The sequence below is a fragment of the Acanthochromis polyacanthus genome, chromosome 12 (assembly GCF_021347895.1).
Source record: "Acanthochromis polyacanthus isolate Apoly-LR-REF ecotype Palm Island chromosome 12, KAUST_Apoly_ChrSc, whole genome shotgun sequence".
Lineage (NCBI taxonomy): Eukaryota > Metazoa > Chordata > Actinopteri > Pomacentridae > Acanthochromis > Acanthochromis polyacanthus.
Genome location: NC_067124.1, coordinates 36,015,017 through 36,031,959, shown reverse-complemented (window position 1 = coordinate 36,031,959; position 16,943 = coordinate 36,015,017). Strand labels below are relative to the sequence as shown.

Genomic DNA, 16,943 nt, shown 5'->3' with positions numbered 1-16,943 from the left:
GTTTGTAGGGAAAGAGATGTCATTTCCACGGCGGTTAAAAGGATTCGCTCACCCAGCAGAGCGGCCCAGTGCAGCGGCGTCCTGAACAGGTTGTCGTACGCCGTCACGTTACAGCCCTCGTACGACGTCAGCACCTCCACCACCGCTTCGTTGCCATCGGCGACGGCGAAGTGCAGCGGCGTCCGACCCTCATAGTCCTGCCAGTTCAACAGGGACTCAGTGGGAGCTGCTTCCTTTAAATACAAAGATGTGCAGGTTTATATTACATGAGAACCAATCAGTGTTTCCTACCTGACCACCTCAGAATCAGTTCATCTACAATAACTTTAGTATATTTAATAAAAACATGCACAATTTTACCCTCATACTATGAATATTTTCAGAGTTAGAGGCCCTTGAGGTACACAGTGGTGGGATGAAATTCGTGCACTTTTTTCTGCATTTTTGAGTCTCAAAACTTCATGAATAAAGTAGGGATGAAAAACATTGTTAAAAATTGCAACCAAATCATTTCTACTCATCCACTCCAGGTATCCAACACTTGTCTTTTTTACTAGACAGGACAGTGATGCTGTCCACAATGTCAAATTTTACATTTTGCGAGTGTTAAAACAATCCTTTATTAGAAAGTAGTTCTGCCACAGAAGTAATCGTGTCTAGAAGTTGTCAAAATGTAGATAAAAATGACACCTTTCTTTTGCAATAACTTGTTCTGAACAACCAATTATCACAGATGCTGATATGAACTTTGAAAGTTAACGCAACATGCACCTTTTTTAATGTTTTCTCTGGTGAATTTTCAGAAAACAGAAAACACATCAAGGCTACCAATCATTGTTTCCATTAGTCCACATAAGGGGTGGGCAATTAATTTTCCTATGAGGCCACATGAGAAACTTTGCCAGTTGTTAAGGGCGTGACCAACATACTAAAATCTCTGCTCACTATCTATAAAAACAGTAAATGAAGCAATACAATGACAACTATTTAATGGATATTCACTAAAACATTTTTGCGCAAATGTGCAAAACCGGCACCACGTGAACTTTGCATGAAAAAGCAGTAAATGCATCCAGCTTTGTTTGTTTGAATTATCTGTTCTTTTTTTTTGGTTGGTGTTCAGTGATAGAGATCAAAGTGCACTGAAGTCAGGTTGGATATCTGTGGTGGATATGAGATGATAAATATTTGTACTGACCTTTGACTTGCCAATGACCCTATGCAGGCCAGTCAGGATCAGCCATCGGGCCGGATGTGGCCCTCGGACCGAACAATGCCCAAGTCTGGTCTACATCATAGACATTAAACCGGTGCAGTTTTGTTGTTGGAACTATGATACATCCCATAATACTGATGCTCAAAGTTGGTAACAGATAAATTCATGCAATTAGATTGTGGCTTTAGTGTGTGACACTTGAAGCGGATGTAAACATGACTTGGGTTGCAGGTTTTAACAGAATTTAAATGCATTTTTCAGCACAAGTGTCTATCTGCTGTACTGATGAAGTTACGAGGCTCAAAAGTTAATGCAAAATTTCAACCCCTACTCTGTACTTCAAGGGCAGTAACTCTGAAAACATTCACAGTATGAAGGTAAAATATCACATCTTCATTAAATGCATTAACGTTATCATACATAAGAAAAAAATATCTGCTTCTGAGGGGTTCAGGTGGGAACTCGCTGTATATTTGATGATGTAACTTCGTCCTGAGCAGGTGAGTTGGGATGTACCAGGATGCAGCGAACAGTCTGGGTGGCGCTGGGCTCCTGACTGTGAGCCGCCCAGTGCAGCGGGATCTTTCCCTCGCTGTCTGGGATGCCGATGTTGGAATCGTGCTTGATCAGAAGGCGTACGTGCTCCGGTCGGTTATAAAACGCAGACCAGTGGAGAGCAGTTTGCTGCGAACGGAAAACAGCAGCGAGGGAAAGATGAAAGGAGGGGAAACACAAAGATGAATGAATGGGCTTATAAAGAGATGTTGTAACAGCAGGTCTGAGGTTTCCACTTGCGTTCAAAAATTACTCCACTATGACACGGCCAGGAAATATGAGGCAACGTGCTGCACAAAGCTCATATTGAAGATCCGGCGGCGGGGCTGAGATTCTAACCCAGATACTGCCTCCATGACGGCCACTGAGCTATTCTGAGATTCGCTGAAACCACTGTCATCTGACGCGATGATGCATATTGGATTATTACAAAACTAACCACTGATGTCGGACACACATCAGCTGCAGCAGACAGAGGAGGCTGTGTGTTTGTGGTCTTATCAGCAGAACACAGGACAAAGCTGCAGATTGTAAAATCATGGTGCGAGTGCTTGTCTATCTATTTGTGTGTGTGTGTGTGTGTGACCTAAAATTCTGACCTGAGTCAGTCATTTATCCGTTTACAGGTTATTGGAGTGACGGTGTGATAGGAAACGCAGCTGGATGTTTGTTTTCTTTGTGGGGGCTTTTTGGCCTCCTTGTTGTGGAGGACACCAAATTCTACAGAGAATTTCCATCATTCTTCAGAGAAACATTTTATTCAACTGCTCCCTGTTGGAGGGGTTGGTCTGCTCTTTCTATTTCCCAAATGTGTTGCGTTAGATTCAAATCAGGTAACACGCTTGCCCAAGATAGGGACTTTGTGTTTTGGATGGTTCTCATGCCAGAGTTTTTATCTTGTCAGCCAGTATTTTGGTTTATCCACACACATTCATCTATAAATGTCATCTCACTAACACCTTTTCCTCTCATGCAGCCTCATATCATCACACTTCCACCTCCGTGCTTCACTGTCAGGACTATACATTCACTGTGGTAGTCCTGGTCAGGTTCACTCCAAACATGCTGGACTCCACCTGACCAGGATTTTAGGTCTTTATTGCAGAGACAGTAAAAGAGGGAGACAGTATATGTGAAGAGAAGAGGTCCATGGCGTTGTAATACAAGTTGTGAAGTCTTTTTCTACCCCTGTACCTTGTTCTTGTCTTGCGTGTCGACCTCCCCGGGCCCGATGTGTTTGAGCAGCAGGGCGAGGGCTTTCGGAGAAGGGTGTCGGGTGGCCAGGTGGAGCGGAGTCATCTCCTCCAAATCTTTCTGCAGCCAGTTGGCTCGTCTGGACAGCAGCAGCTTCAGGAAACGAACATTCCCCTGCAACAAAAAAGGCTCAGAAATCACCAATTCTCCTCAACATTAGTCATGAACCGGCAGCGATCACACACACATACGCTCCCCAGGCAGCGTCTGGTTCAATCCGCAGGTCATCCATCTTCCTCCTGCCTCACCGCTCAGCGCGTGTGATGAGCTGTTAAACAGTAAACAGCGGCCTGTCATCCCCTCCACATCATCATCATCGTCGCCCCGCTCCTCGGTTTGGGCCTCCCAACCGCCGGGTGATGCATTGCCGCAACACGACGGCGGTGTGTGTGCAGGCGTGACCGCGTACATGTGCGAGTGTGTTTTGTATATTTGCCATGCCGCGACCACAAAGCCACAGTCTGACAGATCTATCTTGTGTGTGAGCATGCATCCAGACTGTGAGAGTGTGTGTGTCCTCTCTATTCTCAGTCCAATTAGATCAGTAATCCCTGGCCTCTCTCGCTGTCTCAGCCACTTATTGATCAGATGTCAAAGAGACAGGGCTTCCCATCACCGCATAGCATCCCCCGACACACACACACGCATACACACACACACACACACACACACGCGCGAATACACACTCACTCGCGCACACACACCTATCTATGAGACGGATCCCAATAACCCATTACCGCCCCTCTTTCTTCAGTGATATGATCATCCTGCATCAGTAAACTCCCACAAAAGAAGAAGACACCAATAAATAACTGAGATGTGAAACGATATCATTAGTTCACATCCCTCTGGAGGTGTTCTCCTTTATGCTGATTGTCCCTAAGTGTTGGACTGACGATCGGTTTCATTGTGAAACTCCATGCAGGTTATTTCTTTTGTGTGTAAAAAGTGTGAATATGCGTGTGTTTAAAGACCATAAATCAGTTGATATTGATTCCATGAGCCTTACAGCCACTAGGGGGCACTGGCTTCCCACTGAAGTTAGTAGTCTGTCAAAATTCCTCCTGCTTCATATTCAGTCCACCTCTATAAATCTGTGACTGTGAATTCATTTTGTCAACTTCATGACATACAGTGTAAAATAGAAGTGAGTGCACCCCTGTGTAATATAACCTGAATGTCAGATGATTCCAAATTGTATCACCTCTCAATAATTGCATTACTTCTAAGTTGAACACTAGGATATTTGCTCTCATGTAAAATTAAAAACTAATCGTTTTGATTTTCTGTATTAAAAGGAGGAGGCTCCACTGCAGGAACTTAATGCAACAAAAGTCATTACTGAGATTCTAATCTTTTATTTTCGGTGACAGACTAAATCCTTCTTAGCATGGAGGATGTGGTGTTTTGTCATTCTTCAGACTATTTTTTTTCAGCTGCTCTGTACTGAAAGAAGTTGTGTTGCTCTGCTTTTGTCTTTAAAATCCCCAAAATGTGTTTTTTTGTTTTGCTTTTTTTGTATTCAGGTCAGAGTTTTCGGTCTATTCTTCTGGAGAAACTCTTGATTTTGTTCTTTGGATGGTTCTCCTGCTGGAATATTCCTTTTCTTCAAGTATCTGCAGACTGGGAGTCATCTTGTCGGCCAGTATTCAGACATTCATCTATAAATATCCTCTCTCCTACACCTTTTGCAGTCATACAGCCTCATATCATCATACTCCCCCCTCCGTGCTTCACTGTCAGGACCATGCATCCACTGTGGTAGTCCTGGTCAGGTTCACACCAAACATGCTGGACTCAAATTTATCTTCATCTGATCAAAGAATGCGCTTCAACATTCGTTTTTTTTTCTTCCAATTTTCTACTTGCAATTTTGTGCCAAAGAGCTCTCTCCAGATGTTTTTATTAACTGTTCTTCACTGTCTGAGCTTTACAGAAACTCTGATTTACATTGCTAACCCCTGAGCCAAGTCTGAAGCAGCTCCCGTCTGATTTTTCACAGCTAGGTTGTGAAAGTAGTTCACTGTCTGTGGAGTCATTTTAGGAGGACGACCACTGTAGCCATGATTGGTGGTACTAGGACTCCTTCTAAACCTTCTGATTACTGTTGCAGATGTGTTTCTACTAAGTTGTAGTTGATCTTCCTACATCCTTTTCCATCTACATGACATCTCACAATCAGAATTTCTCAGTTCTTCTGGCAGTTCTGTTCCACGTGGAGCCATGATGAAGACAGACACAGTCCTTAGGTCCAAAACTGAGAAAGTTCTGCTGTTCACAGCTCATTTTAGAACCACATTCATGCTGTTAGACTGACTGAAAATGACAGGTGGACTCAGTTTAGTTTGAGGTTTATTCACTTTTAAATTAAATTGCTACTTTGGGGTCTGGATTTTAAATATAGTCTTTGTAGGGTATTTGTTGTTGAATGTTCATAAGTGGAAATATTCTACTGTTCAGTTTAGAAGTAATGCAGTTCTTGAGCTGTTTTTAATCAACTGATAATGTTTTCATTAGACAGGAAGGTAGGGAGAAGCGTGGGGGAAGGACCTGCAGCAAATGGTGATGGGATGCATTTGAAATTATGGTCGCTGTGTCGGGGCCGATAGTCCCTGCTCATGGGTCGCCTGCTCAACCAGTTGAGTCCCCAGAGCGCCCTAATCAGTTCATATTGAAGTGATTTTGCACAGGTGTGTACTCACTTCTGTTGTGCACCATAAAAAGGGCTGACAGCATCTGTGTGTGCTCCAGTGTTTGTACATTTGTGGATGTCCTTACTTTCTGTGCAGCGAGATGCAGAGCAGTCCGCTGGCTGTGGTCCGTCTTGTTGACCGAAGCTCCGGCCTTCAGCAGGATCTCTGCACAGTCCAGGCGGTCAGCCAGCACACAGTACATCAAAGGGGTCCGGCCAAACTGGTCCTCACGGTCCCTCAGCGAGGGCTCTGCTGCACAAACACACAAACAAGACACAGACGAAGGTTTAAGTGTTAATAGAAACCAAGATTTGGGTCAATATGTGCTGGATTTTCAGTTCTACGAAAAGCAGCAGCAGACTTTGCAAGTATGTGGCTTCCAGCGGAAGATGTTATAAACTGGTTTAAAAAGGCAGCAGTCTTTTACTAGTTCAGTTTAATAGGAATTCCGCTTCCACTTTTCGACATAAATTAGTTTATTTGAAGCAACTGGGAGTCATAAAGAAAAACTGCTACACTGATGAGCTGGAGGATTGTGTTGCCTGATGTACTAAGACCATTTGTCACTCCACATACATATTATTTGATCATGTATGCCTGAGTACAACCACACTGTACTGCATGTAAACTATCAAATATAAACATGGCTAAAGGTCTGCACTTTGGCAGAAGGATGATTGACTTTGTTCTGTGCAAAGCAAAAGACCAGCTGCTGCAGTTTGACCACAGATGAAGAAACTGCATTGAAATTTTGTTCTAAAAAACCCATAAAGTTACACGTTACTGCGCATTAAGGCGAACCGTGATGTGAGACCTACCTGTGATGAGTTTGAGGAGAGCGCTTCGGTCTCCGTTGACGGCTGCTGCGTGGACCTGAGAGCCTGGAGAGACGGGACCAGAACCAGAAGCAGAAGCAGAACCAGGACCAGGACCAGACGTCGCTGAGGCCTGCAACACAAACACACAGAAGGTTACCACTCAACCTGCAGCAACATACACTCAGCTCATTTATCAAGTGTTTAATACGACGCCATTAAGCCGAGTCTAGACAGTTTCCTTTCATCTGACTCTAAGCCCCACAACAGGGCTCAGTAACAATTAAAGGTACGCCATAATAAACACTTAACCCTCTGAACTCCAAGCAGTTTCTGGATGTTTTTTTTTCCTCTTGGCACATTTGGGCTCATTTTGATTGCAATATAAAGTCCTGAAGCTCTATGGAAACAGCACAACCAAGACTAAAGAGAGAGAAATCTAAAATGTCTTCAGTCAGGATGGCAAAAATCCCCCACAGAAAAGAAAAAAGTTGCTCTTCTTTGATTATTTATTTTAGACAAATGGAAGAAATCTAAAATCAACATATCCAACATTTTTCCAAGTGTCCACAGGTGTTACCAGCACTTTTCTACATGACAAAAATATTTAACAATTTACGTTTTTACAGCCTCTTAAAGCTCTCCAAAGATATTTCACCATGCTGGATGCATCTTCCATCAACTTGCTCCTCCGTATCCCATTTTTGAGCCATGCTGCATTGATCATATGGATGAAATGTGTTTCACTTTGTTCTCAATCCCTTTTATTTGTTTTAACGCCTGTGACCGAGTTGCTCTAGGTATACACTGCCTGTAGTTCAGTCGAAAACTTTATGGATTTTGTCATGCAAACGTCGATCACAGGATTGCAGAATTTTTATTTTTATGTTTAAAGAATCAGGTTCAAACTGTTGCAAACTGCGAGACATGTAGAATAAAGTCATTTTAATGAAATATCATCGGTAAGTGGTTCAAAGACAGTCGGAAAAATGAAAATGACAGTTTCTGGTTCTGATAACTGTGATGTTTTAAAAGACAACAGATGGTGCTCAGAAGGTTAAAAGGTTATTTGAAAATGAACTGGAAAGAATTTCGACATCGGTGAAGACATGTTACTTAACTGCAACTTCCACAATCTACTCGTCCATATTTGCAGCTCAAGCTCAAGCGGTTTTCACACTTTTTCGGCGACCTGAGTTCACAGATATGAGACGCAGAGGCGCATTAAATCATTCATTTCAAACACGAATCCTATTTCAGGCCGATAATAAACACCTGAAGCTCCGTCAGCAGTCAATCACTCAATAAAACACATACTTTCCGATAACATAATAAGGGGGCTAATGTAGGCTGACAGTGGGGAGTGTGTGTGTGCACGCTTGCATGAGTGTGTGTGTGTGTGTGTGTGCTCCTGCTGAGGGGGTTAAATCTCTTCCTGGCCCCACTTAACCAGAGCCCAGTGAAAGCTGGGTAATCTGCAGACAGGAAGCAGCTGGGGAGGGGGAGACCCTGTGTGAGCGTGTAAGAGGGGGGTCTCTCTTCATGTCTTATTCATGTCTCATTAATACTGCAGCATGCCTTGCTGTGTTTGTGTTTGTGTTTGTGTGTGTGTGTGCATGTGTGTGTTGGGTTTGGAGATGTGGGACAAGCCCTGCGGGGCACAACACAGAAATCAATTATTGCCCCTAAACACATAAACGCTGGAGGCACAAACTCAGCCACAATCAGAGATCTCTCCCAGATATTTTCATCAGCGGACGCGCCAGCAGATCAAATTTTTCGCATCAAACTAGCTGACGGTAATTATCGATAAAGCGCAGGCAGGTTGATTAGTTCATGCACAGTCTGGAAAACTTCTAAACTCCAGGAGGGAGCAGGAGGGAATATTTCGGTGTCCTCTCATCCTCCTCTCCCTCCCCCTGGTCACCTCATAAACAGTGCTCCTGTAGATACTGCGTGCAGCATAGCAATTACCCATGATGCTCGCTGCTTTCTCACGCTCTGCCAAGCAGCGGCAGAGACTTTAGTTGCTACGTTTACTGCAGAGTAAGTGTGTGTGAAGGCGGGACGGTAGGTGCGGCACCTTAAAGGTGTGCGTGAGTGCGTCGGTGTGTGTGTTCGGCACATGTGCCACGTCATGGGAAGTGATTTTCCGTGAGAGAGAGTTTTTACGGGGGCTTTACCAAAATCAGCCACAAACTTCTCTAAACATCTCTAATTTACAGAGATTACTCAGTCAGTAATGCACAGAGAAATGCACATACACACACGCAGGCTGCAAATTCTGATATTTAACCCTCTGAAGCCCAGGAAGGTTCGCTGGGGTTTGTTGCTTCTGTCATATTTTTCTCTGCAGTATAAAGTCCTGCACCTCTATGGAAACAGCACAAATAGGGCAAAATGAGAGACTTTGGGCTTCAAATTAACAGCTTCTGCTAATAGTGTTTTCCACTCTATTCTGCACATCAGCTCTAGAAAGATGCTTCACCATGCTGAATGTGTCTTCCAACAACTTGCTCCTCTGTTTACTGTTTTTGAGCCATGCTGCATGAATGTTATTGTAACATGTAATATTTTATCAGTGTGTCTAATGATTTCCCATACTCGCCTCCTCTCTGCTTTGTGCGAACACTGCCCGCAGTTCAGACAAAAACTTGCAGAATGTTTTGTACATGACTGTTGGTTGCACCTGAATCTCTAATGACTTAATGGTTCCACAAGGAGCCCAGGTTATTTTATTTTTGACAGAATCTGTTGAGTGAAAATGATTTATTTTTGATGATTTAAAGAATGAAATATTCATCATTTGATTGTTAGTCACAGCTGAGTTGCAGTTGTGCCACAAAGCACAGTTTTTTTTCTCATTGTTTTCAGGATCTATTCAATGCAAAATGCTATATTTATGTCAAATTTGTACGTGACACCTGTAGAAGAATGTGATGTTGGTGAAAAAAATCCAGATTTTGAGCTTAGATTTGGTGGATTCTTCAAACAGAATGTCACAAAAGTGTTACTTCACCGAGAATATTTATAGCAATGCTTCAAATCTCAGAAAATGTCACTAAAAACCACCACTTTTTACCTTTTTTTAACGCCGATACTGGCTACTAGTAACTCAATGAGACTGATAATCAAGTTACATAAAATGAGTCTTTCTGCTTTCACAGTTTTTGGCTCTGATAAATTATGTATTTTGGGCGATTTTTTTTTAAGGTAGCATGCCTGATTTTAGCCGAAAAGGTTCAGAATTTTTATTTTGTGACTGTAGGTCGCAGCTGAGGCAGTTATGATTCCTCAGTTGGGCCCAGCAGTGCATCATTTCTGTTTTGACTAGATCTTGGTTATTTAGGGTGATATTTCAAATGAGACACGTAGAATAAAGTGATTTTAATGATTAGATTTTGCTAATTTTCCAGATGGAACCACATGTCACTCATTATTAGTTTGAAGACTGTCTGAAAGATCAAAGTCTGATGATTGTTTCTGTTTTTACACTTTCTGGCTTTGATAAATTGTGCCATTCTTGTGATAACAAACATATGCAGAAATGCCCTCAGGAAGAGTAACATCATGTTCTTGACTTCACAGAAAAGTGAGACAATCTGACATTCACCGCGGCTCCCTTTAATCACAAACTCATTCCAAACTTTTACTTTTGTTGACTTATTGTGATCCTTTTCTACATTTCAAGTCCATCTGAAAGCCTCCAGCTGCTGCAATAAAAATATGAATTGATTTATGAATAATCTTAGATACAGGTGGGGGAAAAAAAAAGTTGTAATTTGGCAAAACACTGACACGAGGGACACGAGTCGATATCCGAATCTATGCGAGGGACATTCATATCGCTGAGAGCGTGCAATTAGAGTTTCATGAGGACCTGAGTGTTTTGGAAACACCCACAGTGCATCCAAATTTGTGCTAAAAAGGCTTTTGCGATGCCAGTGTCTGAAGTCAAACAAAGGAGGGTGTAAAAACAACACAAGGTCCTGTTGAGAGGTTTGGAGTGGTCTCATTTAGCCATTCATACGCCTTCCTCAGGGAGCACTCCGCTTGTTAATATGAAGACAATAACTCAGAGTAAAGCATTGATCACGGGCTGAGGTCCAGACCAAGTGATTGTGCATCTGTATTAGTATTGATTCATGCTGATGCTGACATTATTTAGTCTTTATTCATATTCGGCCTCATATAACCGCGGCGGGTCCAACAAAGACTCTAGACACTCCCACGGAACCTTTGAGCGACACTACGGGAGAGCTGCACACAGACACACACTCTGCAACCGCCACTTCAATAGACGCTATTGAGGCAAACAGGCAAAGAAAAACCAGGGAGTCGGACTCTGAGTGTGTGTTTGTGGCTCTCTGGATGTCTGTCACTGTGAAGGTGTCTGCTTTTCATAGAGGCGCTAGCTGGGGCATGCTGGGTAAGCAATGGGGAACAGAGCCTGTGGCCTTTATTTCCATTCTAAACAAGCGCGCACACACCAACTTTTTATATAAATTCCTTCTTTCTTTTTTTTTTTTTACAGTTTCTGCACTTATAGCGGAGTGTTTCTCGGCGATTACAGGTGCCTGAGCCACCTCCACGTCCCTCTGTGAGTGTATCAGATAGAGGCTGCAGGGACCAGTCCCTGGGTTTTGACTGACAGGTAAAGAGTTAGGAGGAAGGATAATATCAGACCTAAGGGAAGCCCAATCTGTAAAGCCCTATTTCTAGGGGGGGCTTCCTGGTTCCCCAAGGACCAATGAGCTGGCTCCCTCAGCTGGGGGCCGAGCCCTGGGGCACAGCGGGGCCAATCAGCGGGAGGCGAGAAGGCTGAGTGACACACAGATCTGCTAATTTACATCATTACCGCAATGCATCCTGACAAATGAGCCCCCAGGGTGAGAGCCAATCACTTGGGAGAGTAATGCAATTAGGCGGGACCACAGCTGTCAATCTGGCAGCCACAGGGGTCAGGTAGCGACGCCGGTGGCTAAAACTGTCCTGCCTGCCGCCCGTCGTTCACACACATCACCTAAACATGAACATGAGGAAGCGGCGCAGATTAGCCGAGCAGATATCAAGTGTAGGACGAGTGACTGCAGAGACACTTCAGAGTCCTGAGGGTGGAGGTGAAGGTGTGCACTGTTAAAAAAAAGAAAAATCTGAAAATATATGACAAAAATTTGGCAGCAAAGGTGCCAGAAAAAAAACCCTGTAACAAAACGGTGGAATACTAGTGGAATAAAGTGTAAAAATGGGGAAAATAACAGCAATTATCAGATTTGTGCAGTGAAATGCTGTAATTTTACAGCTACAGGTTGTAAAAATACTATTTAATATTTGTAAAAAATTATAGATTTAAGATGGAGTTACATTTTTGCCTGTTTGTTTTGGTTTGGCAGTCATCACGTAAATTAAGAGTTTTTTCTGTATTTTGCTGATTTAAATAAAGCAAGATGTTGTGTAATTTTGTGGTACAAGAACAAATTGCTATTTATAAAGATACAGGTATTTGACGTGGACAATATTTACAGTTTCGGCCTTTGTTTTGTAAAGTCAAGATGTAAATTAATACCTTTATTTCTGTTACTTTAGTAGTTACTATCTGGAATAGAACAAAACTGGAAAAAGCTGTGAAATAAGAGTAAATTTGTCAGAATAATAAAGTTAAAACCTGTTTAAAAAAGCTTTTTACAGTGTGTGGCTGCTCGGGGGGATGCAGAGATTGGCTCGTTTCCTCTCAGGACTTACACCTGAGCGACGTTGCGTGTTCGTATCTGCATGCATGTGGGTGTGTGTTCGTGTGTGTTTGTGTGTCTTCATTACATCCACCTGTGTGCTTGTCGCCCACCGGGGCTCAGCGCTGTGATGCTCTGAGCCTCACAACAAACAGAAAAGGGGGGAAAGAAGGAGGACCGGTGGGGGAGCGAAACTGGTCTGACTGGTAATGAGGCTTATCTCGGTCTCATTAGGTGTTGTGATTTCACACTGGAGCACTCCAGCAGTCGATGGGGTTCAGAACAGCATGTGTGGGATGATCAATGCTGCAGTGAGTGGCAGCCTGGGGACGCTTCCCCACTGTAACGCTCAAAAACTGCTAAAAAAAACAAACAAATAAAAACAAAAAAACCCTCCAAATATCTGGAAAATAAAAGAATTTAGCGATTTTTAGCAGATTTAAGTGCAGCCTAACTGTATAATTTTACAGTCACACACTAAAATACAATGTTCGGTTTTGGATTTTGTTTTTTTTACTAGCCATTTGCAATTTACCAACACTGAATGTCTGTAAAAATATCAATAAATTTATCGATAAAAGCTAAAAAAAAAAAAAAAGTTTAAAAAATGCATTCACTTTGTTACAATCCATATTATATGTAATTTTTTTTCAAATAACAGCACATATCTGGAAAATAATGATATTTTGAGCAGATTTAAATGCAGTCTAATTTTACAGTCACATACTAAAAATACACAGTTTGGATGTGGATGTTATTTACAGTTTTAAGCTGTTTGATGAATTTTTTGGTCATTTTACTAAACATCATCTGTAACTTACCAAAATGGAATATCTGTAAAATATTAATAAATTAATCAATAAAAGTTTAAAAAGATTTTTAAAATGCATTAACTTAGTTTCAGCCCATAATATACATACTTTTTCTTTTAAATGACAGCAAATATTTGTAAAATAAGGATATTTGTAATGTTAACATTATTTGCAATTTCAGCCTTTTTAAAAAACTTTTTAATTTATTTTTTTCAATGGTCAATATATGAAAACATTTAAAAAAAATTACTAGGTAATACCTATAATTCAACAAAACAGGGAAAATATGTGAAATAATAATTTACCATAGACTTTTCAATTGTAAAAACATATAAATGTGCAAAATAATTTTATTTTTGCTTACTTAAACACAACAAAATGTGTAATTTTATGGTCAGACATTATAAATAAACAAATTAATATTTGTAAAACCATACATTTTTGATGTGGATGTAAATTTTTATAGTTGTTTTTTTAAAAACATGTAAATTATTTTTTGTTTCTTTTGTTTCTTTTTGTTTTTTTCTGATTTTACTAAAAAAATATGTAAAACAACAGTTAAAACTTGTACTCTTCAATCCTTAAACTACATGTTTTTCTTTCATTTAATGGCAAATATCTGTAAAATTATTCTGGATTTGATGATTTACATACAGCAAAAAAAAAATCCATCAATATAATAACAATATTTTGGCGGTTTTAAGTGCAGTAATCATTGTAATTTTACAGCCAAACATTGTTACTACTTGTTAAAAAAATGAAGATTTTTGATGTGGACATTAATTGCAATTTCTGCCTTTTTTTTTTTTTACTTTTTACAGTTAATATGTTAATTATATATTTTTCTATTATTTTATCAGTTATTACCTTTTCATATTTAGAATATAAGTACATATTTATGTATAAAAATGCAGATATCTGCTACAGAAGCAGTCACCTCAGTTCAGCCACCAGTCTGACAGTCAGTGGAGCTGTGCGTTTTGTGTCATCCCATTATATCACTAATGAGCCGCCCTCAGGAGGGTGAGGACGGGGGAGACGGGGGAGAAAAAGACTGAGGAGAGGGGAGACAGAGCACCGAGGGAAAGGGAGACAGAGACACCAGCTCGGGGGACTTTTTCTCTCCCCCTCTCCATCCCCTCGTTTCCCCACACCTCAGAGTCTAATTGGACTAAAACTGTGATCTAATTAAATGTCCAATTAAAGTGCAGAGAGCAATGTGCCCACCGGCGAATCAGAGTACAGGGACATAATCAGCTGGAAAAACAAACAAAAAAATCAATGCCAAATGGAAAAAGATGGGAGAAGACGGAAAGAAGGGGAGGAGAGGGCAGAGAGGGAGAGGACGGACACATGAAGTGCTGCAGTACCATGTAGCACAACAGATGTATACAGCATCTGGACTGCAGGTAAAAATACTGCAGATTTCACTGTATCTAAATCTGTTCAAACTGCACTTCGGCTTTCACTTTTTTCACTTCTATGTGGCCAGAAATGTCAGATACAACAGTTCTACAGCACCTGATTTAGCATTTTTTTATCATTAATCCTAAGTAATAACCAGGATATGATCTGCTGTGTGTCTTTCAGCACCAAAGAGGTTCAAGTTTCTTCTTCTACATCAAGAAAGTTTGTTTTTCTCCTGGTATTTGGCTTAAAATGGGTGAAGTTCACGATTTCACGCTGTCATGTTGGAAAGTGACGTTTCTGCAGCACCTGATTTAGCTTTCATTTATGATTATTCCTAAGAAATAATAAAAAAAATATTTATAAGCAAACCTCTCCTGTTTACCTTTCACCACCACAGATATTTATATTTCTTCTTCTGCATCAAGAAAGTTAGTTTTTTTCTGGACATTTGACTGATATTTCACTTGCTGACATGATTGTGTAAAGTTCAAGATATTACACCGTTTCAATGGTAACATGTCTGCTCCTGATTTATTCATCATTATTCCTAAAAAAATAATACAAATAACAATAAACAAGCATTCACTGTGTGTCTTTTAGCATCACAGACGTTTAAGTTTCTTTTTCTGCATCAACAGTTTGTTTTTCTCCTGATATTAAAGTGAGTTCATGATTTTGCACCGCCGCGTTTCAATGGTAACAGCATGTCTGCAGCTCCTGATTTAGCTTTGTGTGTCTTTTAGCACCACAGACATTTAAGCTTCTTCTTCTGCATCAAGAAAGTTTGTTTGTTTCCTGATATTTGACATAAAGTGAGTGAAGTTCATGATTTCACGTTGTGACGTTCAATGGTGGTATTTCTACAGGACCTGATTTAGGCTTTATTTATCATTGTTCCTAATAAATAATAGAAATACGACAGCACCTTATTTGGCGTTTATTCATCATTACTTGTAATAAATAACAAAAATATGACCTGGTGTGAGTCATTCAGCACCACAGAGGTCTAAGTTTCTTCTTCTGCATCAACAAAGCTTGTTTTTCTCCTGATATTTGACAGAAAGTAGGTGAAGTTCATGATATTGCACCACCATGTTTCAATGGTAACATGTCTGCAGCACCTGATTTAGCTTTGATTTATCGTTACTCCTAACAAATAACAAAAATCTAAATTAACAAACACCTTCTGTGTGTCTTGACACATCACAGAGGTTTAAGATTCTTCTTCTGCATCACGAAAGTTTCTTTTTTTCCCAATACTGACTTCAAGTCAGTGAATTTTAAGTTCATGCAGGCTGATGTTTTTCCTGAATTAGTGATAAATTCGATGAATCTGCTGTACCAGACATTATGCAAAGCGGTGTCCAGGCTGAGAACATTACTCACTTTGGAGTGGCAGCATATCTTTTGAAATTTTACTCACTGCTGCAAACCAAACGGTCTTTTTTTTTGTGGTCACTCACTCTTGCCATTTGCTTATGCATTTAAAACCGCAGATTTGAAGTTCATGAGGACTCTTATTCAACATGATAAGCCTCTTCATGTAACTTGAGTTGATTTAAAACAGTTGGAACAGATAAAGTCATGTTTTTGAAATTGGTGATAAAGCTCAAAAGACAGTTAACATTTAAATTGCACAAGATAAAAATACACAAATGTCAAAAGTGTCCTTGTTTTGTCATTATGGCTGCAGATTCTGGTTCAGCATTTCACTGTTCAGCAGTTGGTTTCCGGATTTTTGCAAAGTCAATTTCACCCCTGCTGTCTTTAAAAGTGTCTAAAAGAGCGTTAAGTAAACCCACAACTACACCCACACTACCGTTCAAAAGTTTCAACTTAATGCTTAAAGTATCAACAAGAGGTGATGCAGAGCACAAACGTGGAGGGACGAAGAGCATCAACAGCGGGGGGGAAAAATGTATGTTGACTCTCTTCTATTGCTGTTCTGTGTAATATTCTTCTTTTTCAACTATAAAAATGCTCAAAATGTGTTATAAAGACAGACAAACATACAGCAACTCCATCATTCCTTGTTGGAGTAACAATTACCAGACAAACTGGAAAATCTGATTATGAGACTTGAAAAAGATAGAGAAGGATGCTGGAAGATCAAAAAAAAATCGGTGAAGTACAGTGTCAGCAGTAATCAGGAGGTCATAGTAGCACTAATCATGGCTGCAGTGGTCCTCCTCCTAAAATGACTCCACAGACAGTGAACTACTTTCACAATCCAGCTGTGAAAAACAGACAGCAGCTGCTTCAGACTTAGTACAGGAGTTATCAATGGAAATCAGAGTTTACATGAAGCTCAAAGAGCGAGAAAGACAGTCAGGAGTCCAAGAAAAAAGCCCTTGCCTGCTCCTTTGCAATAACTGCAAGATAAAATTTTGCTCACAAAAAAAAAACACAAAAAGAAGCCTGATGGATGTTGGAGAGAATTCTTTAGTCAGATGAACATC

General features: G+C 40.7%; 1 protein-coding gene across 2 annotated transcripts in view; it reads right to left on the bottom strand.

Annotated features, from left to right (window-relative positions):
• The window catches only part of invs (inversin), a 41,241-nt gene that overhangs the window by 20,723 nt on the left and 3,575 nt on the right, over positions 1-16,943 (bottom strand). The window contains exons 3-7 of one of the 2 annotated variants that reach the window (XM_022192997.2): positions 6,537-6,666; positions 5,804-5,970; positions 2,966-3,139; positions 1,733-1,900; positions 53-233 (exon numbers count right to left, since the gene is read on the bottom strand). In XM_022192997.2, the coding sequence (XP_022048689.2) occupies positions 53-233; positions 1,733-1,900; positions 2,966-3,139; positions 5,804-5,970; positions 6,537-6,666 (820 nt within the window). The remainder of the gene's footprint in view (positions 1-52; positions 234-1,732; positions 1,901-2,965; positions 3,140-5,803; positions 5,971-6,536; positions 6,667-16,943) is intronic. The other variant, XM_051957401.1, reaches the window with a different exon arrangement.